This window comes from Geotrypetes seraphini, chromosome 13 (assembly GCF_902459505.1).
Source record: "Geotrypetes seraphini chromosome 13, aGeoSer1.1, whole genome shotgun sequence".
Lineage (NCBI taxonomy): Eukaryota > Metazoa > Chordata > Amphibia > Gymnophiona > Dermophiidae > Geotrypetes > Geotrypetes seraphini.
Window position 1 is genome coordinate 70548431 of NC_047096.1, and position 25507 is coordinate 70573937.

A 25507-nucleotide genomic window follows, 5' to 3' on the forward strand; every position below is an offset into this window, starting at 1 on the left:
TCCAACTGAGATACTTCAGATGAACCTTATCAATTGGTTCAAATGGAAGCTTCATGAGTTGAGTAAGGACAACATTGAAGTCCCAAACCACAGGAGGCGGTTTGAGAGGAGGTTTAGCATTGAAAAGTCCTTTCATGAATCTGGAAACCACCGGATGAGCAGAGAGGGCCTTCCCTTCAATAGGCTGATGGAAAGCCGCAATTGTACTGAGATGGACTTGTATAGATGTAGACTTGATACCAGAATTGGATAAGTGCAAAAGATAGTCCAAAACAGAAGATAAGGAGGAATGCTGAGGCTCCTTATGATGAAAAAAACACCATGTAGAAAATCTAGTCCATTTTTGGTGATAGCATTGTCTAGTTGTAAGCTTTCTAGAAGCTTCTAAAACGTCTCTTACAGATTGAGAAAACTGAAGAGGGGTTATGTTGAGAGGTACCAAGCTGTCAGGTGTAGAGACTGCAGGTTGGGATGAAGCAGAGATCCTTGACTCTGTGTAAGCAGAGAAGGAAATCTGGTAGAAGGTATGGCTCCCTGGTGCTGAGTTGAAGTAGAAGGGAGTACCAAGGTTGTCTTGGCAACCTAGGAGCGATTAGAATCATGGTGGCATGATCGTTCTTCAACTTGACCAGAGTCTTGAGAATGAGAGGGAATGCGTAGAGGAAGAGATTCGTCCATTCCAGAAGAAAAGCATCTGCCTCGAGGCGGTGAGGAGAATATATCCTGGAGCAGAACTGAGGCAGTTTGAAGTTGTGGGGAGTCGCAAAGAGGTCTATCTGAGGGGTTCCCCATTGTGAAAAAATGTGATGAAGAGGCGAGGAATGGAGAGTCCATTCGTGAGGTTGCAGAAGACGACTCAAGTTGTCCGCCAAGCAATTCTTCACCCCTTGAATGTAGACAGCTTTGAGGAAAGTGTTGTGGTGGATTGCCCAGTCCCAAACCTTCAGAGCCTCTTGACAAAGGAAGGCAGATCCCGTCCCTCCTTGTTTGTTGACATAATACATGGTGACTTGGTTGTCCGTCCGGATGAGGACTACCTGGTCGCGAAGATTTTGAAAAGCGTTGAGAGCCTTGAAAATAGCTCTGAGTTCCAACAGATTTATGTGACATTGGCAATCCATACTGATCCAGTGGCCTTGAGTGGCCTTCCGAGGTTGTTGTTTTTTCTGAGGAGAGCGCGTATAAGGACCCGGCTTTGGAGCAAAACGTCTTTGATAGATAAGAGCAGGGCGTGCAGGCTTGGCAGGAGCTGGCTTTGGTTTAGGTCTGACTATATATGCGATGATTACAACTAATGCAAAACACTGCGGTCAGACTAATCTTCGGTCTAAAGAAGTTCGATCACGTGACGCCATACTTCAAACAGCTACACTGGCTGCCGATGGAAGCTCGTGTAAAGTTTAAGTTCGCCTGCCTCTGTTTTAAAGTTTTCTACAGTCTAACCCCTAAATACATCACTGACCTATTCTCCTTCTCAGCCAACAAATACAAGAGAAGCTCCCACTCGCACTTCGTTTCTCCCCCGGTTAGAGGATGCAAACTAAAAAAACACCATGAGCATCTTCTCTCACATCAGGCTGCTCTATGGGGTAAAGACCTAGAACAACTCCTATTGCCCACCACTTATGAGGTATTCAGGAAACGCCTCAAAACTCCCCATTATTCCCTCATCCCTTAAGTTAACTCAACTTGTATGTCAACTCAACTTGTACTCCACTAATCTTCTGTAAACCGCATAGAACTTAACGGTATTGCGGTATATAAACTGTTACTGTTATTATTATTATTATAGAAGCAAATGATTTTTCATGGTCAGATAATTTCTTGGTGGCTGCCTCGATGAATTCATCAAAGAGGTCGTTGCCCTCACAACGAATGTTAGCTAAGTGGTCTTGAAGGTTAGAGTCCATGTCAATGGTACGAAGCCAGGAAAGATGACGCATAGCTACAGAGCAAGCAGCCTCTCGGGCAGACAACTCGAAGGCATCATAAGATGATTGGAGGAGATGCAGACGTAATTGAGAGAAAGAAGCAATGACTTCCTGAAACTCAAAATGTATTTGGTTTTCCAAATAAGCCAAAAACTTTGGTAGAAGAGAAAGAAGAAATTCAAAGTAAGTGATGAAATAAAAATTATAACTGAGGACTTTAGAGGACATCATAGCATTCTGGTAGATGCGACGTCCGAATTTGTCCATAGTTTTCCCCTCCCTTCCAGGAGGAACTGTGGCATAAACCTTGAAAGGATGGGACATCTTCAAGGAGGATTCAACAAGCAGGGATTGATGAGATAACTGTGAGTTGTCAAACCCTTTGCGATGCACAGTTTTATACCTAGAGTCCAATTTTCCTGGAACAGCTGGTATGGAAAAAGGTGTTTCCATGCATCGACCAAAAGTCTGATTCAAAAGCTTATGAAGTGGAAGCTTAAGATACTCTGTCGGAGGTTGAGGAAGATGCATGACTTCTAGATACTCCTTAGAATACTTGGAGCCAGTATGCAATTGAATATCCAAGTCTACAGCCATCTGTTGCAGGAAAGACGAGAAAGATAGCTGATCAGCCAATGCTTTACCTCGAGAAGGACTCGAGGACGTTGAGGCAGTCTGTGTCTGAGAAGAAGCTTTGGCAGGGAAAAAGGCATCAAAGGAACCTGGTGACTTGGACGAGGCAATCTAGACCGTAACATCCTCGAGGTCTGGCATCGGAGACCTCGAACGAGGAATCGGTGGTCTGGTCGAGGTTGGAGTAGATCGAGGCTTCGAGAAAGATGGTCTGTCATGAGAAGAAGAATGATGCCTGGAAGGATGCCTTGATGAAGGCCTCGAATGTCGGTGAGAACTGTGTCTGGAACCAGATCTCAAGAATCGAGGAGATTTCGCCTCGGAGACGTAAGCAGCCGATGCCGATGTATGAATAGGACTAGAGCTGTAGATCGAAGCTCCAGAGGCTTGGTGGAGGAACTTCGATGCACTCTCAAAGACTCTGCTCCTTGTTTAGAGTGTGAGGATTCTCGTTGAGGCACTCACAAAGAATCTGCTCCTTGCTTTTCGTGCTTGGATGGCAGAACAGACACTCGCAGAGACTCTGCTCCCTGCAAAGAGTGTGTAAGTTCAGACTGGGGTAAAGGAAGCGGCTCGACCTCGCGGGAGTCTGCTGAATTGCCCAGGCTGGATAAGAGGAAGCAATTTAGGTCCCTTGTTAGTAAGGAACTGCATAAACTGCTTCTCTAACATGGTCTGGAAACAAAGCCGGCAAGGATGGATCCGCGTCTGAAACCAGACCACCTGCTTTGGCTGGAGGTTCCTTCGAGGTAGTGTGAGTGTGTTTCGACTTAGGAGTCTTGGACACTTTAATCACCACCGGCGGAACCGACTGCTGAGCTATCTGACCTGAGGAAACAGGGGAAGATACAGCAGATGACGTCAAAGCAAGAGCTGCTGCAAACGACGAAGGTCTGATGAGGCTCAAGGTGGAAGCAGTAGGTGCAGAAGAAGCCTCGATGGAAGTCGAGGCCAAAGACGCCTTTGAAGTCGAGGGATCAGTAGGAGACTCCATCTCGAAAAGCTTGTCCACCAGAATGCAACGAGGCTGAAGTGGTGGGTAAGGCAGGCACGACCTAGGATGATGTTTCGGCCCAAGGCACTTGAGGCAGCGTCCATGAAGGTCCATAAGAGAGATCGCGCGCTGACACTTGCTACACCTCTTGAAGCCCGTAGCAGGCCAGGACGTAGACTGAAAAATAGCCGCCGCAAAGTTGAAGCCCTCGGGCTGCGGCCGAGCAGCCTGTCCCAGAAAACGAACGGAAGAAGAAAAAAATTTATTTTTTTTTTAACTAAAATAAAAGAAATAAAATAAAACAGCGATTCGTGAAGAAAAAAACACAAACCACGGTTGAGAGAAGGCACAAAGTGAACGAAGTTAAACCCAGAGAGTCAAAGACGGACTTCTCGGCTCCGCGGAAAACTGAGAACTGAGGAGACGCGCCCTGTGCTGGGCGGGAAGGCACTCGCACATGCGGGCGACTCAAAACTTCGAGTTTCTTCAAGCAAGTCTGCTTGCGAGGCGTCCGCATCCGGGCTCCGTCGATGACGTCTCCCATATGTGAGAATATCTGCCTGCTTGTCCTGGGATAAAGGGCAGATTGGCAATGGGTCGCTAGTAAGAGCATTGTGTTTCGTTTGAGTTTTGGTTCTTTATTTTGGGGAAGACTGGCAGATTTCCAGATTTTTGGGACTACGTTGGTTGAAAGGTTCTTAGTTATCATTTCGAGGAGAAAGAGGCCAAAGAGAGAAAATAATCTTTTTCTGATGGAGGGTGGAATATTCTCAGTTGGGTTGTTAAAAATGTTAATGGACTGTTTGACTTTAAATAGATCTTGAAGAGAGGGAGGCTTGAAGTTGGAAAATGTGCTAAAAAAGAGATGGTAGGTCTGGTTGGTAGGATCTGGAGACCTTGTAGGTGTAGAATGGCCTTGTAAGGGAGGACTGAAGTCATTTGTTGGCAGTGTCTGCTAAACACAACTGCTGAGGAGTTAACTTCAGCACTCACTGAACTCTTCATGACCTTTGGCTCACTGCAAACTTCCCCAGGGCAGTATCACAAGTGATTTGCAGAGCATTTTAAAAAGTACTTTTATTAGAAAAACGTTATGGCTAGGGATCAATCGCTTACTGTGAGATCAGAATTGCATTAAGAACCTTCTGTGTAACGGAAGATAAAATCTTGCATTCAAATTTCAATCAAGAAGGGGATCAAAGATATAATAATAAAAAAAAAATAGCCTTACAATGTTGCCAAAAACTGCATAAGAGTCCTTTAAAGCAGACAGTGAACGTCTATCAGCCTTTGATTTGAAAATGGATTTCCCACTGTACATTTTTGAATCTGGGAATATGGGGAGAACTCTAAACAGAAGGAAATGTGAAAGAAAGTAAAGTTACTTATCTGTAACGTGGGTTCTCCGTGGACAGCAGGATCAGTCAGCCACACATTGGTGACATCATCTGATGAGCCCAAAATTCGGATTTGCTCTCCCAGAGCTCAGAGGGAGGCTTTTGTAGCCTCCCCCTTGGGTGTGCTAGCTCGAGCTGGCCGAACCAGGCCACCCCGGAGACTTGGTCATAGAGGACTAACCCATAGCCAGTGGAAGATGAACTGATGTTACATAGCCAAGGGAAAGTAAAATGTTGTTGTAATATGTACTCAGGTTGACATATGTGTACAGACTGTGTTGTGTACTGCAGACAACCCTGTCAGCGGTGCTACGACAGTTAAGTTATTCGGTTATGTCATGGTCTATTAGGCTATGTCTGTTAAGTTATTTGTTATGTCATTCTCTGTTAGGCGATGACAGTTAAGTTATAGTTTTTTGCTAGAAGCAACGTTATACATGTTAAATTATAAGAATAAACAACGCCCGTGCCCACATGGGCCATTAAAGCATTTTGCCCTTTTGCACAAAACGTGGTCCTTAGTCTTTATTCCTCACCACGTAGCCCTCATCTGCCCTCAACCCGTGAAGCGGGATGTGGAAAGGGCCCGAGGGGAGAGACGCAATGATCATTCTCGGTCCCTCCCACACCCCTCAGCTTGGGAGTCACCAATGTGTGGCTGACTGAGACTGCTTGTCCATGGAGAAAGTAAAGTTACTTATCTGTATGTGGGTTCTCCATGGTCAGCAGGATCAGTCAGCCACACATACCCTCCCACCTTCCCTGCAGATGAGGCCGCAATTCTTATCTGGGGAAAACCTCTGAGGCAAGGAGATCCTGCAGGGGAGCATGCAGGGATTCATGCAAAATTGAAATCTTCAATCAAGTTTGCTTGAAAAGCTGTCCGCGTCGGGGCTCCGTGGATGACGTCACCCACATGTAGAGAATATGCTGCCTGCTTGTCCTGGGATAATGTTATTTACCTACCTTGCAAGAATGAAAGTTCATGACTAGGCTGGGATTAGAATCAAAACAGACTTGTTTGCTGTCACCAATTGTTTTCTCTTTCTTCCCTTCTCATTCTGTGCTGCTGTCTCTTGCTGCCACTACAGTCAGTGGCTGCCTTCCCCACTTGCCCCCGCCCCCCATGGACTCAAGAGTACTACCTCCTCAGCAATTCCCAGAATACAGAACTGCTACTGGAAATGCTGGGCGCCAGTCATTGGGCCCTGAGGCTTGACCCACCCTCTCACATTTTCCTGCCTTTGTCACAAAACAAATGGAAAATGTAAATTCCTTGATAGCTTTCAATGCGATGTGAAGAAAGTCTATTAGCTGAGTGAGAGCCAACCTTCCTGACTGCAGTTTCCTCTTTATAGATGAATTATTTTTTCTTTTATCTGCCTATGGCCCAAGGTCTCATATCATAGGAACTCAGTCTTAATTAGCCTGGAAAGAACCCAACAGTTAATATGTAACTTGGCATAAAGCCACTGGGAATTAGGGTCTTTCATTAAGGAACTGAAGAGATCCTAGACTGATAATATTATCAGTGGATAAGAACCTGTAAGATCAGGAAAGAACTGCAAACTGAGCAGACCTGGAGAAAAGATAATCAACCATGAAGACCAGAATAAACTATAAAGGGCTAGATTCACTAACCTTCTATTCATGTCCGATCCGTGTCCGTTTGCATGCAGGCCGATGAATTCACTAAAGACCAGCATGCAAATGGGGGCGATCGTTGGCATGCCCCACACCGACTACACGGATTATTAGAGAACAATCCTTGAGCATGCACAGACTAACTTCCTTGCCTCTAAATTGACTGTGCATGCTCTCAGCAGGAAACTTTTTTTTTTTTTTTTTTGCAAGCCCTTGGTTTTAACCCGCTTTAAGCCTGCAGGTTAAAACTTCAGGCTTGTACTGCAGGGAAGGGCAGGAGAGATTCGGGGCTGAGAGCAGGAGAGATTCAGGGCTGAAGGCAAGGCAGGCACTAGCACTATAGACAGGAATGTCTTCAAATCCAGAAGGAAAATGCAGCCACTTACAGTTTTGCATTCTGTCGTTTAGAGGGAGGCTCCTTGCTGGAGAGGATTTCCAGGCGTTCCAGGTTACTGAAGATCTGGTCAATTCGGGCTTGAACTTCATTTTCTACCACTGGGTGAGGTGACAGACAGCTGATTAATGCAGAGTTAGAAAGAGCTGAAAAGTTGCAAACATCTTGTACAAAACCCTCAAATAAATACAGCTCCTCAAACCTGTCCTGATGACTTTCAAGTCAGTCCAGTTTTCAGGGATATTCACAAGTATTATTCATGAAACAGAACAACAAAAACCAGAAAAAAACTTCAGATATATGAGAACCATTTTTAGGATTGCTACATTGTATTTTATAAAGACTTTGTACTAGAGAGCTGCACGGGAACGGGGACGACGGGAATCCTGCGGGACCCGCGGGAATCCCACGGGTTCCCCATTCGGGTCACGGGGATCCCGTGGGGACACCTCCGAGGGTCGCAGGGTTCCTGCGGGGCTGGATGTATTCAGCCGCGAGGCTCGTCTCCCTACCTGCCCTGCCGCACACAGCCGAACGGAAGTCTTCCTGATGTCAGCGCTGACTTCGGAGGGCTTAAGCAAAGCCCTCCCTCCCTCCCTCCGATGTCAGCGCTGACATCATGAAGACTTCCGTTCGGCTGTGTGCTGCGGCAGGGCAGGCAGGGAAAAGGCAGTGGTATAAGGCGGGGGGCGGTCCGCCCCGGGTGCAGCACAGCCAGCCAGGTCCCCCAACCGACCGCCAAAAGGCCCGGTCCGTCAAATCTCCCTGCCCTGTAGCCGCGAATTTAAATTACTTTCTTACAGCAGCTTCAATACTCCAGCTGCTGTAAGAAGGTAATTTAAATTCGCGGCTACAGGGCAGGAAGGTTTGTTGGACCGGGCCTGTTCTGTTGTCATTCAAGCGGGTAAGTGCCACAAAGGTAAGGAGCAGGGAGGGAGAAAGGGAGGAAAGGTGGAGTGGAGAGGAAAAGGCGCTTAAGGTAAAACTGAGGGGGGAGAAGGATGCTGAAAGCACTGGGGAAGTCAAAGGGGTGGAGAAGAACGCTGAAAGGACATAGGGAAGATGGGGGGGGAGAAGGACGCTGAAAGCACATGGGGAAGACAAAGGGGTGGAGAAGGACGCTGAAAGCACATGGGGAAGACAAAGGGGTGGAGAAGGACGCTGAAAGCACATGGGGAAGACGGGGGAGAAGGACGCTGAAAAGACATGGGGAAGACAGAGGGGGGAGAAGGACACTGAAAGCACATGGGGAAGACAGAGGGGGAAGAAGGACGCTGACAGGACATGGGGAAGATGGGGGGGAGAAGGACGCTGAAAGGAAATGGGGAAGAGAGAGTAGGGAGAAGACGCTGGCAGGGAAGAAGACAGAGATGCCAGACTATGGGGGGAGCGGAGTGAAGAAGATGGGTGCCAGACCAATTTGGAAGGGGAAAGAAAGGGAGAGGCACAGTAACAGAGCAAATTGAAGATGCAGAAGGAAGAGAGACAGTGGATGGAAGGAATTGAATGAGAACATGAGGAAAGCAGAAACCAGGCAACAAAGGTAGGAAAAAAAATTATATTTCTTTTTTTTTTTTTTTTTGCTTTAGGATAAAATAGTATATTAGTTGTGTTGATAAAAATTTATAAACATTAGAGGCTCTGGTAGAAACCCGTTTACAAAGTATGTATTCTTCCCAATAAATATTTCCAAATTAATAAAGTCTTTTTGCTTATTTGTAAATGGTTTCTACCAGAGCCTTTAATTCAGTAGCATAATTAAATGAAATAACTATTTCTGTAGTTTATAGGGACGGGTGGGGACAGAGGGGATTCCTCGCGGGGACGGGTGGGGACGGAGGGGATTCCTCGCGGGGACGGGTGGGGCGGGGGGATTCCTCACGGGGACGGGTGGGGACGGGTGGGATTTCTGTCCCCGCGCAACTCTCTACTTCTTGTGCCAGCATTGTCGGCGCATTTTGTGTTAAATATCTGACTTTTGTTTTGCCCTCACTGGCTTATGTTTCTTTCTTCTGTATTTCTTCCCTATTGTACTAGGGAATCAGTCACAATCACTTACTTCCTGTAAATCGTGTCTTTCTCAGGTTCGTAATGGAGATAAGGAAGAAATGGCCCTCCTGTATCGTACCCAATTTAAGTGCCCCTCAGCCCCTTTGCCTGATATTTGTTTGCATGACGGCGTTAACTATAGAAAGTGTCAAACATCTGTTTCCAACCTACTGGTGATGAAGTTGAAAAGTGGGCGGAGATCCGCATTGATAATGTTGAGAGTCCACTTATCAACCAGACTCTTATTATAGACCCCACTTGCCCAGTGTCTTTGTATTTTGATGCATGTGTGTTATTTGATGTTGCCCAGGGTCATGGTATTGCCCCTAATACAGTCTCATGAGGCTCCCTAGCTTGGCAGCGCTATTACACCTCATGTGCTAAGTATGCGTGCCTATACAACTTAATGCCTTTTAAGAAATGCCCTATGAGGAAACCTTCACTAATGGTGGAGCCTGTCCTGAGTGGGAATGTGTCTCGTAGGCCACCTACAAGAACCCTCATAAATACCCAGCCAATACCCCCTCTGCCACAATTGCAGTAGGCCCTAACCCCGGTCCCACATGTACTGCAAGCCACTGTAATCCCATGGTTTTCACTATTACTAACCCTCACACCTGAATGCCAATGCCCAGGTCCGGTATGCTAAAAACTGAATATTGATGGTAAAGGATTAGACCCAGGCACTGTTGTATGTGTCTGTTTTGTGTCCCACACTCGTGCCCCTGTTCACCACTCTGTGGCGTTTCCCCCAGTTTTATGAAAATATGAAAGTAGATATTGATATTCCTGTAATCACTAGAAATCTGTTTATACAGTTTGCTGAAACTATAGGCCAGATTCTTAACATTAGCAATTGTTTTGTATGTGGAGGGACTGGTATGGGAGAACAGTGGCCATGGGAGGCAAAGCAGCTGGACATGTTAAACCTCACTTCACAGAACCTCACTTTCACGTCAGGTCCATGATCTCCACGATGGGCCTTGCAAACCTCCATAGTTGCTTCCCACTGCCTTCAGCGAATCAGGGGTCCCTTCAACATCCAGGTTGGACACCTTAAGTGTTCATCTCTCTGGTCTTTTAACACCTCCACTATTACCTGGGATCAATGTTCCCTCTAATTTTTCATAGGCTGTGTGCGCAAAAAATTTCATCTGTGCGCATTTTAAAGAAAAACTAAATTTGTGTGCGCTATAAAAATGATTACCAGAGGGCCCGGAGTTCAGTTATGGGCAGGTCTTTGAGTTTAGTCTGAATTAACAAAAACACAATGTAATTTTAGTTACACTTTTTGTTAGTTACACTTTATGTAACATAAAGTCTCATTTCAATAAACATAAATTATGTTTCATTGAAATGTTTCATTGAGCGCTACCTATAAATAAGGTATCATTGTCCTTTATACTTAAAATTTAGAAAATAACAGCAATTTAGTTTTCAAAGTTTTTCCCTGCGATCTTTCATATTTATCCAGTCCGAATAAATTCTGTCAAGATCTGTTGAGCCTCCATCTTGAAGTTGACTCTTAACACGCATCAGCATTTCCAAATGCTCTAAATGTAAACAATTCCTTTGTTTAGTCTTCAAATTGTTCATTAGACTAAAACCATGCTCACAATCTGAACTAGATGCTAAGAATATGGCACCAATGTCCATCAATTTTGCTAAATCTGCAAACTGATCATTCTAAAATGCAAATTTTGTCATATCTGGAAAGCTGTTTATCAGATTGCTTTTGATTTTTTCTGCAACAAGGAATTAAAAGTCATTGTATTGCTGAATAATAACACTTTCCTCCGGAAGAAATTGTTTATACTTTAAACAAAGAGAGCTGATATGTCCATTTCCGAAGTCAAAATCGCATTGTGATATTGCTGTACAGTCAAAAGCAGACCATTCTTCAACTTCATTTTCAGGAAATCTTTCACTCAGATGCAAACATAGGATGTTGATGAAGGTTAATATGGAATTAGTATCCACTGAAACTTTTTCTCCAGACCTCATCCTGTTGTCAAGAAGACTGTTGACTTTATCACTCCACTTAACCTTGCCGCCTAAGTTTTGCATTTGAAGTTTGTTCAATTTACCCTGGGTAAGATGATAAGCTTCCAATGGTGTCAAACCACGTTTTTGAAATGCCATGGTTAAGGAAGCCAGTTCTGATAAGACATCATTCAAAACTTCAAGTGTAATATGAAATTGTTCACTGTTCAGCTTCTTATAGCAGTACTTTGCAATAGGATCATTATCTTCTTCATCTTCTAAATATTTTAACAGGGGATCATAATTTTGAATAATTGCTTTAAGTGCAAAGTGTCTAGATAACCAGCGCACTTCATTCAGAGGTCTGAAAGCAATTGATTCACATTCAGATGCATCTGCTATTTCTTGAAATTTGCATCGTTTAGTTAGAAGACCGACAGAACACCGTTCTCATTACAGTTTCTACTTCTTTCATCAATTTTACTTCTTTCCATGAATCAGAAAGTCCCAAATCTTCCCGATGTGCAGCACAATGTTGCTGCACTAAATGTGGCATATCTTTTCTCAGCTGTGCTGCAACACCATCTATTTTGCCTAACATAACAGAGGCACCATCAGAGGTGAACATAACTATTTTATTCAGATCAAGTTCATGTTTCCTATAGAATTCCTTAATTGCTGTTACTATTGATGTAGCATCACACCAACTGTAGCATCCCACCAAATGATGTCCTATACTCATTTGAATTGACTGGCCAATACTTAAAATAGAATATTAAGTACCTGTTGACAGAAATGTCTGTGCTTTCAACAATAGTTAACGTATGATAGAAACATAGAAACATAGAAATAGACGGCAGATAAGGGCCCACGGGCCATCTAGTCTGCCCACCTTAATGTCCCTCCCCTACCTTTGCCCTGTGAATAGATCCCATGTGCCGATCCCATTTGGCCTTAAAATCAGGCACGCTGCTGGCCTCAATCACCTGTAGTGGAAGACTATTCCAGCGATCAACCACTCTTTCAGTGAAAAAGAATTTCCTGGTGTCACCTCGTAGTTTCCTGCCCCTGATTTTCAACGTTGCTAATTTAATGTCTGCCATATGATCATCTTGCACGATGCCATTGATAATTCCAAGAAATTCAAACGCATAGTTTTTGCTTCTCCAGCTATCAGGTATACTAACATACTTCGCCATGTGCTCACTGATATCTTGAACAGAGAGTATTGAGATATTCATCTTAATGGCCAGCACAACACTGTCGACAAGAACCTTAATTTCATCAGGACTGGAACGCTTCCGTTCATTACTAATTTGCCTGTTTTCTTTTTTGGTTGGGCTTTCAAGCAACATGTTAACCAGTCCCCCTCTTAAATTCGGAATTTTACTTCTGAGTTTCCTAATAATGTCAGTATGAGATTTATTTGATAGATGGCGTTTCAGAAAGTCCAGTTTCCAAACATCATCCCATATTTTTCCAGTAGAGAATTTTCTAGTTCTTTGGCATCTTGACAATAACCATCAATCGAACCCACTCTTTAAAATCACAATCCAAATTCATCCACTAACCCAATAATCTATCACATAAAGTACTAATATAGTCATATAAATTCATTGATATAGTATTTGTTCAACATTTTATTAATATATATATCACCATCAATAAATTAAAAAGGCAAACATATAAACATATACACAAAAACTAAACAAGGCACAGGAATTCAATCATTCACAGTATTCATATATTTTCATCAGATACTTCATCAGTCACTTATCTCGAATAGGCCCAAACTTCAGCTTAGTTCAGCTTAATTCATCTTAGTTCATCTTCCATCCGTTGATGTCAAGTCCAATGAAACATCGAGAACAAATTGAAATCCTTAGCCATCCAAAACTATCTAAAAATCAAGCATCCACAAGTTCAAAGAGTCATGTGCAAACTGTTCCCAAAATCATCACGATGAGCAAAGTGCAAGTGCAAAATCCAACAATGTGATCCAGTAGTGTTCAAAGCACAAAATGAATAAACAAACAAAATCGTCTTCCAGAGAAACATTCAGCTCCCTCCTCAACACAAGCGTTCTTTATCAAGAGGAAGAATCTCACTGGGAAAACAAGAAGCACATAAACATAACATAACACCTATAAACCACATAAAATAAAATATCAACCTACTCAAAACAGAATATATAAATAAAAATAAGGGCAATCATACCAGGCAGGAATATAGAAGCTGACTTAACCAGGAGCAACGGTTAGGGCCACCGCCCAAACATAATGTCATCCCACATCTATTAGCTTTTTGGACATACAAAATCGTCTTCCAGAGAAACATTCAGCTCCCTCTTCAACACAAGGGCAATTTGATACTTCCATTTTTCGAAAATCTACGGATACTAATTCGTTACTTCATTATTGTAGTTATCATCCGACAGTATTGCGTAATGTTAAGACTTAAGAACATAAGAACATAAGAAATGCCTCCGCTGGGTCAGACCTAAGGTCCATCGCGCCCAGCAGTCCGCTCACGCGGCGGCCCATCAGGTCCAGGACCTGTGCAGTAATCTTTTATCTATACCCCTCTATCTCCTTTTCCAGCAGGAAATTGTCCAATCCTTTCTTAAACCCCAGTACCGTTCGCTGCCCTATAACGTCCTCTGGAAGCGCATTCCAGGTGTCCACCACACGTTGGGTAAAGAAGAACTTCCTAGCATTTGTTTTGAATCTGTCCCCTTTCAACTTTTCCGAATGCCCTCTTGTTTTTTTATGTTCTGAAAGTTTGAAGAATCTGTCCCTCTCTACTCTCTCTATGCCCTTCATGATCTTGTAAGTCTCTATCATATCCCCTCTAAGTCTTCTCTTTTCCAGGGAAAAGAGACCCAGTTTCTCCAATCTCTCAGCGTATGAAAGGTTTTCCATCCCCTTAATCAGTCGTGTCGCTCTCCTCTGAACTCTCTCGAGTAACACCATATCCTTCTTAAGGTATGGTGACCAATACTGGACGCAGTACTCAAGATGCGGACGCACCATCGCCCGGTACAGCGGCAGGATAACTTCTTTCGTTCTTGTTGTAATACCCTTCTTGATTATCCCCAGCATTTTATTCGCTCTCTTGGCGGCCGCTGCGCACTGTGCCGTCGGCTTCATTGTCATGTCCACCATTACCCCCATCATTACTTAAACGCTTATGTTCTTCTGACATTGATTTTAAAACTCCAATTCACCACATGTCTCGGAGATTTAAACAACGGGGTTACCCCACTCGTGTGATAAGACGGGCGGCCAAACGTACGACTTTTGCTGAACGACAATGGCTTTTTCTCCCTAAACCTCCTAGAGATATGTCTGATCAGAGGATCACTTGTGTGCTCCCTTTTTCTCCCTTGTCGTCTTCGGTACAAAATATTATTGGCCAACACTGGCATTTGTTAAGTTTTCACCCGGTGTTTGGCAGCAAACCTAGGTTTGCTTTTAAACGTAGTAAGAATTTGGGGGAATATTTGAAACATCATTCCTTCTATCCTACTGGTGATGGCATACAGTTCCAATTACATCAGAAAACTAATTGTAGCTCTTCTCAGGTAGTGTATGGCATGGGGGTCCAGAGGGGGTCTGGCTTTCCGGCAGGAGGGGTTGGGCGATTGGGAGTCTGGGGGGGTGGCGTTCCGGCAGGAGGGGTTCGGCACCCTCCTGCCGGTGATTGGACAGGCCGACGCGGCCGCTATACTTATTGCGGCAGGGAGATCCCTTGCCGCGATAAGTATAGCAGCCGTGTCTACTTACAATGTAGGCCAGCATTTTGCTGGCCTACATTTTAAGCGTCTCTTCCTCTACTAGAGAGACACTTAGGGCCGCCTAGGTTCGCCTAAGGCCCTTAGGCGAGCTTAGGCGTCTTGCGGGCCTCCCTAGGCTCCCGGAGGTGCCTTCAATATAGGCGGCCTGCCTGGGGAGCATTTTTTTTAAAAAACGTGCATCCCGATTGGTTGATTAGACAGCTGTAGGATGCCTACAGCTGCCTAAGATCGGGACCGCACTTTTCAGAATCAGCTTGGGGGCTCAGGGGTCCGCATATGCTGAATAAAATATACCTCTCGCTTTCTTCAAGTCTCTAAGTTTTGTGGCTGACCAAAGTGACCTTTCACTACTAACTACTCCCTTTGCAGTTCCCTAGGACTGATCAGCATTCCAATCACCTAAGCTACCCTGGCTCAGGCTATCCACTCTCAGGGTTGTTTTGGGCTGATTACAACTCCTTGTATCTGAACTGATTGGGCTACCCATTCCTTTTGTTTGTGGGTAGTGCTGCCCAATTCAGGAAAAAAAATTTTGATTCAATTCAGCCTATTGAATCGATTTTTTGATTCGATTTTCCTGCCCAGTTGAGTGTTTTATAGCCTCTTCACCCCTTTTATAGCCTCTTCACCCCCTTTACCTTCTCCTAACCACACTGGCACTGTGGTATAAACAAAATAAATAAACAAACAAAAAGACTTTTCCTCTCTCTGTTAAATCCTAGCTCACGTCTGCGGTCTAACACCAGCTCTGGCAGGATACACGTTTCAAATCTGACATATTGTAATCACAAAACAGAAAATAAAATTATTTTTTCTACCTTTTGTTGTCTGGTCATTATTCAAATCTTGTTGGTCCCAGGCTGTCTTCTGATAACATGCTTGCCAGGGTCTCCTTCTTTCTTCTTTCTCCGTGCTAACCATCCATCTTCCATCTCTCTCTTCCCCTTCCGTTTCCCTTCCCTCCCCCAGAGGTCTGGCATCTTTCCTTTTTTTCGTCTCCATCCACAGATCTACCTTTTCCCAACTACCCTCCTATCCAGTATCTCTATCCCCCCCTCCACACCATCCCTTGTGTCCAACTTCTCTCCTTTTCTGTTCCTTCCCTCCCTAAATCCTATTGTCCACCATCTCTCTCTCTCTATCCTGTTTTTAGGCCCATTACTTCTTCCCCCAAAAGTCCACCATATGCACGTCTCTTTGAACCCCCTTCCCTCCCTCCGTGTACTTCTACACCAGGGCCCCCCTTCCCCTGAAGGTCTGTCCCCCCATGAAGGCCTACACCCCCCCTGAAGACTTGAACCCCCCTGTAGGCCTGTCCCCCCCTTGAAGGCCTGCCTCCCCCCCTTGAAAGCCTGCACCCCCCCTTGAAGGCCTGTCCCCCTTGAAGGCCTGCACCCCACCCCTGAAGGCCTGCCTGTTCCCCCTGAATGCTTGTACCAGCACCCCCGAAGGACTGCCCCCCCCCCCGGAAGTATTCCCCCTGACCTCCCGCACATCCATTTACCTCATTTCAGCAGCCTGCAGAGAGGATCGCTGTGCTAGCGATCTTCGGAGCTGTCTTCTTTCTGCCATGATCCCGTCCCTCCTCTGATATCAGAGGCAGGATCGAGGCAGAGGAAACAGCTTCGAAGGCCTATAGCAGCTTGCAGAGATCACTAGCACAAGCGATCCTCTCTGCAGGCTGCTGAAATGAGGTAAATGGATGCGCGGGAGGCTAGGGGGGAAAGCTGGACACCAGCAGGAGGTCAGGGGGGAAGTTGGACACCAGAACTTCCCAACTGCCGCTCCTGCTTTAGGGGGCGAGGAGGGAGAACCAGTCACCGAAACGGGAGGCCAATTTTTTTGTTTTGTTTTAAATCGATTCGAATCAATTTGAATTGTGAATTGGGCAGCACTAGTTTAGGGAAAACACTTGGGCTAATTAGCCTACTCACTCCAGCCCTGGTTTGCCTTGCTCCCATCCTGGGACATGCTGGGACTGGTAGTTCATGCTCTTTCCCTGTTGGCTTTTTAGGGAGATTAGAACAGGCTTTGACTAACTTACCAGTTTTAGAACTGGTGAGTAAAGGATCCTGCTAGTACTGAAATGCTCTGGACCTAACTCTGGGGACAGGTATTGCATCTCCTACAGTCCAGTCCGTGCCTCCATCCCTGTTTCTTGAGCACTGCAGGGTTTCCTTTACCAGCACAGGGGTGACACTGTGACAAATGGCAGTATCACAAATCAACACTTCATTGACTTGAACACTCCATAAAACATCAATTACTTTTCAGAAGTAACTTTTTTTTTATTCAAATACACTTTTATGATAGTCACACATGTTTTTCTTAAATATCAAAGACCTACTCTGACATAATATCTTAGGTACTAGGGAGAGTAGGCATAGACCAAAATTGATCAATCCTCTTATCCAAAATGAGCCTCAGAGCTACAGGCACGGCATAAAACGCCAGAGCCCTTGTATTCAGCTACACAGCTGACCTTCTATAATCATCGGCTCCTCTTCCAGCCAGCACATACCCAGGAAAAAACTCCACCCATGGGAGAAAAAAACCTGTGGTGTTGCCGGCTGTAGAGACAAAATCACCCATACGCTCTTATTGCGCCTATGCACTTTGCACTAACATCCCCCTCCTCCTCCCCCCCCCACACACACACACATACCCACAGAACAGGTTTTTAGTGCCGGCTGACACGCTGAATGCTCTGCATTGCTCTGATGGTCAAAGAGTTCCTATGAGCGTTGGAGCAGCGTAGAGCATTCAGTGCAAAGGCTGGCACTAAAAACCTCTTGCATGGTTTCGTAAAGTGGGGGGAAATAAGATTGGGTTTCACATACATGATAACTTATGGCCCCTTTTACAAAGCCGTGTTAGTGATTCTGTCGTGGTAAATGCATCAAATCCCATTGGAACTGAATGAGCTTTGGTGTATTTACCGCAGCAGTATTGCTACCAGGACTTTGTAAAAGGGGCCCTTAAGTTATAGTTAAACAGCTAAAACTACTGTATATTTTTAAATAAATGCATTTATTCATAAAGCACTATTTTATTGATACATTTTTAAGTTTTCATTAAGATCGTCAGTATGCTGCCAGAGTATTATTATTAAGTCATGATTTTGCACCATGGTAGTCTTAAGAGTGCTAGAACGCATGTGTGGTGTTCACTGAATTATCCCAAACGAGTTAGCGACACTTTAGCTGTAAATACTTCAGCATTTATTTATTTGGTACTTTGTTTTTTGCTGTGTCCTTTCAGAATGGTTGTTTTCAGTCACTCAATATTAAATTGTTGCTCTTAGAGAGATTTAGCAGGGACGTTTGTTGATAATTGTGGACTGCACCAAAAGCAACAGGGTATTCAGTTTAAAAACAGGCAGCTTTTTCTTTTCACATAATATACAATTATGGTGTTTTGGAGAGCTTTTAGTACTTTTTTTTTTTTTTTAAATCACTATTTTAGTTTTACCAGATAACACTATTTTTGAAATAATTTTAGTAAAGAATGACACTTTTTTTACACACTTAATATGCTCATTGCATGCAAAAACTACTTGATAGAAATCTATGTGCTAATAATAAATAACGATGCGTCATATTCCCAATTTTTTGTTGGTTGCATGTGATTAGTTTTTTAGCCCTATTATATTAATCTTTGCCACTGATGCTTTGGGTGCGTATCATTTTTAGTCATTCCTTTTACAAAGCCGTGCTAGCGGCCGCTCTGTGCTAACGGCCCTGAAGCCCATAGAGAATTAAAGGGCTTCGGGGGCTGTTTCTGCGCGGCTTTGTAAAAGAGGCCGTTAGTTTTATTGAAAGCTTCCATTTCATTTTAAATTATTGTTTTAAGGAATTCATTTCGGGGCCCCTGTTTATGAAGCGACAAATCGCCAGGTCCGGACGGCATTCACCCAAGGGTACTAAAGGAACTAAGGAACGTAATAGCAGAGCCACTTCGCCAAATATGTAACCTATCCTTAAAGACTGGAGAGATCCCGGAGGATTGGAAAATTGCAAATGTCACGCCCATCTTCAAGAAGGGTTCAAGGGGGGACCCAGGGAACTACAGGCCGGTGAGCTTGACCTCGGTCCCGGGAAAAATGATGGAAGCACTGATTAAGGACAGTATCTGTGAACACATAGAAAACAATGGACAGCTAAAGACGAGCCAGCACGGCTTCTGCAAGGGTAGGTCATGCCTCACAAACTTATTGTACTTCTTTGAGGGAGTAAATAGACAGGTGGATAAAGGAGAATCCATTGACATCATTTACCTTGACTTTCAAAAAGCCTTTGACAAGGTACCGCACGAAAGATTGCTTAAAAAACTGTGGAGACACGGGGTGCAAGGGGAGGTCCACCGATGGATCAAAAACTGGCTGGCAGACAGGAAACAGAGGGTTGGAGTGAAGGGCCATTACTCAGACTGGCATGGGGTCACGAGCGGAGTTCCGCAGGGGTCGGTGCTGGGACCGCTCCTGTTCAATATATTTATTAATGACCTGGAGGCGGGAACAAATTGCGAAGTTATTAAATTTGCGGATGACACCAAACTCTACCGCAGGGTTGAAACCATGGAAGACTGCGAAGATCTGCAAAGGGACCTAACGACGCTAGAAGAATGGGCCAAAAAATGGCAAATGAACTTTAATGTAGGGAAATGCAAGGTCATGCATGTAGGGAAAAAGAACCCGATGTTCAGCTACAAAATGGGAGGATCACTGCTAGGGGTAAGTAACCTTGAAAGAGACCTGGGAGTGATGGTGGACACGTCTTTAAAGGCGTCGGCACAGTGCGCCACAGCCTCAAGAAAAGCAAACAAAATGTTGGGTATCATTAAGAAGGGTATCACGACCAGGACAAAGGAGGTCATCCTGCCACTGTATCGTGCAATGGTGCGACCGCATCTGGAGTACTGTGTCCAATATTGGTCGCCGTACCTCAAAAAGGACATGGCGGTACTTGAGGGAGTCCAGAGAAGAGCAACTAAACTGATAAGAGGTATGGAAAACCTCTCATATACTGACAGACTGAAAAAGCTGGGGCTGTTCTCCCTGGAAAAGCGGAGACTTAGAGGAGACATGATAGAAACCTTCAAGATCCTGAAGGGTATAGAAAAAGTAGACAGGGACAGATTTTTCAGATTACGGGGAACCACAAGTACAAGGGGGCACTCGGAAAAATTAAAAGGAGACAGGTTTAAAACAAATGCCAGAAAGTTCTTTTTCACCCAGAGGGTGGTGGACACATGGAACGCGCTCCCGGAGGCTGTGATAGGCCGGAGCACGTTACAAGGCTTCAAAGAAGGTTTGGATAGGTTCCTAGAGGATAAAGGAATTGAAGGGTACAGATAAGAGTAGCGGTAGGTTATAGGGATAGTCTGGGACCATTGCTCAGGCAATGGGCCTGATGGGCCGCCGCGGGAGCGGACCGCTGGGCGAGATGGACCTCTGGTCTGCCTCAGCGGAGGCAACTTCTTATGTTCTTATGTTCTTAAGCCACGTTAGCGTGTTTTATCACCGGCTGCAGTAGTAAAAGTTCCAAAGCTCATAGGAATTCTATGAGCATCAAAGCTTTTACCGCCATGGCCAGCGATAAAAAACATTAACATGGCTTCCTAAAAGGGGGGAGTGTATTTTCTATATGAGACTTTGTTAATCTTGAATGAGGAAAAGTAGGGTGGAGATATACAGGTCCTTCTACAAAGCTGCGCAGCCTAGCAGTGCTAAACGCCAAGCCAGCCATTCTATTCTTATGAGCAGCTCAACCCGCCATACTGATCTGAGGATAAAAACTATTTCTTTGTTTAACCTTATAGATAATATTTAATATTTATTTTATCGTTCAATGCATTTGGTATTTTATATAACTTTCAATACAAAACTTATTATTTGATATGTTCCTATTTAAAATGTATGTGCTATTTATTTATATATTTTTATAACATTTAGCCCTCTTATCAAGCCATGGTAGAGCGTTTTAGTGTTGGCTGGCGAGGCAAATGTTCCAATGCTCATAAGAATTGAATGGGCATTGGAGCATTTATCTCACCAGTCAGCGCTAAAACGCTCTACCATGTATTTTTTTATACAATTTTGTATACAATTCTTATATAACTCCTAAGTAATTCCTATGACAATTCTTATGTCAAGTTACAATTCTTGTAACTCCTGATAATCTTATGTAATCCGCCTTGAACTGCAAGGTAATGGCAGAATAGAAATCACTAATATAATGTAATGTAATTTTTTTAGATTCCTGATGCAGGCTTAGGAAGAAAAACAGACTGTGTTGGGTGATTTTAATGAAAGCGCTTTATGCCCCTGTTCTTGAGGTCTGTTGTAGCAAAAATCAAGCATCTATAGTAAAGCATGGTTATCAGAATTTACACCAGTTCTCATAGTGATACACACTACCCATAGTCATTTTAAACTATTTTAGTTAACTTCCATTTTTACTAGTGTAAAAGGTAGAGCATGGGAAATATTTTTCCAGGGTTTACTAAGATACAATTTCTCTTTCTCACTGATCATACCTGTTGCTCACACACACATACATGCAACAACATGGAGGAGAACAAGTGGTTGGATGCTCTATATATAGGCAGTCCCCAGTTTAAGAAAGGGTTCCATTTTTTAAACTGTTCTTAAGTTGGATTTATATTTAATTTGGACCCTAGTATACTTCCCACCTTCTCCACCTCTTTGAGGCCCCTCTTGCATCCTTTTCCATCTATCCCACTGTTCCCTCTCCACCACCACATCCAACATTGCTCCCTCTCATCTCTCTCTTCACATTCATCTCTACCTAACTCCTCTCCTACCACCATGCCCAATAATTCTCTCTCCCTCCCTATGCCCTATTCTCCTCTTTCTTCATCTCCTCATGTGCACCATCTTTCTTTCCCTCTCTTTCAGACATCCAATTCACCCTTTCTATTCTCTCCCCCACCTCAGCATCTCTTTCCTTCATTCCCTCCATTCTTCCATCCAATGACTCATGCTCCCCTCTCTCCCTCCCGAGTCCCAACGCACCCCTCTCCCTCCCTCCCTCCAGTCTGTGCCCCAAGTGCATGCCTCCCTCCAACAGGTGTTTACCTTCTGGCCAGCTCCCTCCTTCCAGCCACAGTCGTTTCTCTGCACAAAGCCGCTAGCAGCGGCTCCTAGGCGCTTCCCGCGGCTGAGCCCAAAGTCTTCCCTCTGATGTGGAAGCTCCTCCCACGTCAGAGGGAAGGCTTCCGTCCAAGCCACAGGACATGCGTAGAAGCCACTGCCTTCAGCTTTGTGCAGAGAAACGACTGCAGCTGGAAGAAGGAGGGAGTCGGCCAGAAGAAGTTAACCCACCAGAGGGAGGCATGTACTTGGGGCACAGAATGGAGAGAGGGAGTTAGAGGGGTGCGTTGGAACTCGGGAGGGAGAGGGTCACGTTGGGACACCGAAGGTAGAGTAGGACCCCCTGTTCGTAAGTACGAGTCCGATGTAAGTCGGATGTTTGTAAAACGGGGACTGCCTGTATGTAAAAGTCTGAAATCCTTTTCTGATTTATGTGGATTTACTTTATGTATACCACTGTCCCAATTAAGTTAGTAGAACACCCAGTCCCTGGCTCATTAGACTGCATTACATTCATCAGCATCAGCATGTCCTCTGGTTAATTACTCACGGTGCACGGACTGTTTGTCCGAAGTCTCCAGCCGACCCATATGCAACTGTATCTCATGGACTTGCCTAGAAAGAAGTACAATCAAATGAGATCAGCAACAGAGCTCAAGCGTGGTAAAAAGATGAAAGCACAAAGTCCTTTATCATTAAAAACAAGTTTTGTTTTCATCTAGTTAGCAGTCACCTTATAATGAAATGTGCTATGTATTTTTTATTACTTCATGCTTTAAAATGAGGTACAAACAGAATAGTGTGACTGATATTGCCAAATCAGTTATTACAATAATTTGGGACAGGATCAACCTTAACAACTTAAGGGCCCCAAGTCTACAGCTCACTGGCAGTAGCAGCAGCAATTCACCTGTACTGCTGAGAGCCAGACCTGATTCTGCAGTGCTTTGTCCCTGCAAAAACAGGAAGTTGTCAAGACAGGGCAGGATGCTGCAGAGGGAAAATTATAGGACAGACCCCAAACAGCATAGACCACATGCGGAAAAAAAGAAGACACAGTTCTCAAAACAATCACAGTCTCCTTGATGCGGAGAAAAGAATCCCTGTATAATAGAGCCTAAAGCTCCGACACTCTCCGTGCAGAAGTGACCGCAACGAGGAAATGGTAACATCTCTCAGAGAAATCCTATCCAGGGGTTCATACAGCGGACAATCCAGCAAGTGGAAAACCAGATTCAGGTCTCAAGGGGGCCGCCCCCGTAAGAAGCATACAACATCTGGGGGAGATGTCAGAGAACCCCCGAGAAGAAGGACCCAAATACGACAGTACCGCAAGGGGGACATGGAGAAAAGAAACTGCCAAACTAGTCCTGAGGCCAGCCTACAGGAAGTCCAGAACATGTGCCACCAATGGGGCCAAAGGATCCACTCGAACCCCCACACACCAAGCCTAAAAGCACCTCTAAGCCTTCGCGTAGGCCGACCCCATCGAATTCCTCTTGCCGTGAAGAAGCGTGGCGATGACAGCAGAAGAGAAGCCCCTAGCCCTCAAGGCCACGCATACAAGTGCCAGGCTGCAAGGCCAAAGCAGTCAGGAACTTGAAGGGCTATCGGGCCCCACGTGAGCAATCTCCAATGGAAAGAAAGATGTAGACCCCCCCCCCCACGGTGCTCAACCTGGAGGGAGCCACTAGGAGTACCGGACCTGTGTGAGATACCACAGGACGCACCCTATCATAGACCATGGGGCAAAGCCATACGGAAGTTCCCCTTCTGGCCACGGTTGAACCAGAGTGCCGAGCCCTGCACTTTGGCGATCCATGATTCTGTGATGCACAGGAATCCAGGGTCGAACTCATCTAGAAGGTCCTTCAAGATTTGGGTCTTATTGCATGCTGATCTGGCATTGCAATAAAGAATCGGGACTGGGGTGAGAGAGTCAGAGACAGCATTGGGAAGATTGGCTTGGGGCAGGGGCTTTAGTGAGTTTAGGTTGACTTTTCGGAGATTTTTCTTGAAAGGGGGAATTCTGGTGCGTATCAGCATGGGAATTCTGAGGCCAGGGCAAATATTATTGGTGTTTGGTGGGTCGAGTAGGTTGGGGAGGGGAGTATCAGACAGAGGGAAGAGTAGAGAGGTGAGCAGAATAGGAGGAGAAGGAACCAGAAGAAAGGATTCATGGCGGGGTTAGGGCCGGATGATTGGTGTGTGAAAGTCTGCAGCAGGGGGGGATTAGTATTTGCTAAGGAAGGGGCAGGGGGCTTAATTAGGCTGGCTGAGTGCATAATCAAGAGTAGGGAAGAAAGGCGAAACCTTTGGCAGTAATACAATTTGGCACTGAACAAAAGCACAGACAGTAATAAACTTAGGCAACTAAAACAAGAGCATGGACAATAATAAAAAATATGGAGCTAAAACAAGAGTATAGACAGTAATAAAATTTGGCCCCCAGTGGATCTCGATAAGCCAAGGAGGCGGAGGGCGGTGAGTTAGTCAGAAAGGAGCCCCGTTGGTTTGAGCGTCAGACTGCAGCTCTCAACTGTCGGCTCTCCCCTGCTGGAACGGGGGAGGGGTGTAGATGATGCTAGGTGCCCTGCTGGAAAGGGCTCCCGAGCTGGCCACTAGTGAAACTGGCAGTTGGTGCCGAGCACCGTCAGCGCTGCTCCTCTTGTAATTCTCTCCCCTGCTGGAACGGGGGAGGAGGGGAGTAGATGATGCTAGGTGCCTTGCTGGAACAGGCTCCCGATCTGGCCACTAGTGAAACTGGCAGTTGGTGCCGAGTTTCCGTCAGCGCTGCTCCTCCTGTAGTTCTCTCCCCTGCTGGAACGAGGAAGGGGTGTAGATGATGCTAGGTGCCCTTAACTGCGGGTTCTGCAACCAGGTCCATGTTCATAGTGACCCAGAAATAAGGTTGGGCAGGCGGCTAGTCTTAAAGAGCCGGCACACTGCCTGGTGATCCGCAAGGTCTCAGAACCCATTGTTCTGGGTATCACCCAGATCCGCCAAGTTAGCCACATCTGCTGATTCTGCCGAAGAAAACAGGCAACAGCAAAGGCACAGACACGAAGCAGAAGCAAGGGCGGGGACAAGCTGCCTGCTTTCTGGTACTCCAGTAAAGGAACAAATTGACATGCTGGCATCCAAAGGTGGAACAGACTGTTGTACTGGAGTCAGAAACAGGCAAAGCTCCCCCCCCCCCCTTTTTTTTTTTTTTTTTTTTTAATACAGCCCAATAGCTCAGATCCACAAATTCTGGGGAAAAACAGTCACCGGCGGCCGGAACCGCTCTATATGTCTCAGATCTTACAATATTAGCAGACTGAGGAGACTTTCCCCAGAATTGCAATTGCGGTTCGCTAAAGTGCCATCCGCGTCCAGTTTAGGTGCCCTGGACGCAGCAATCGCGACTCCGGTGGAAATAAAGGGAATTAGGGCCTCTCAGGAGGAGAGGAGCGCAGGATCCACACACATCTTACTCCCTTTTGGGGGATACATGGCCACAAATCTGACTGCCATCTGCCACATGTAATGTATGAATCCATGCCATCCTGTCCTGAGGAGGCCACATGAGA

General features: G+C 45.2%; 1 protein-coding gene across 3 annotated transcripts in view; it reads right to left on the reverse strand.

The window, feature by feature from the left end:
- Nucleotides 1–25507, reverse strand: part of GOSR2 (golgi SNAP receptor complex member 2) — a 56048-nt gene that overhangs the window by 19942 nt on the left and 10599 nt on the right. For all 3 annotated transcript variants that reach the window (XM_033919220.1, XM_033919221.1, XM_033919219.1), the window contains exons 3-4: nucleotides 22486–22550; nucleotides 6986–7094 (exon numbers count right to left, since the gene is read on the reverse strand). In XM_033919220.1, coding sequence (XP_033775111.1) covers nucleotides 6986–7094; nucleotides 22486–22550 — 174 coding nt within the window. The remainder of the gene's footprint in view (nucleotides 1–6985; nucleotides 7095–22485; nucleotides 22551–25507) is intronic.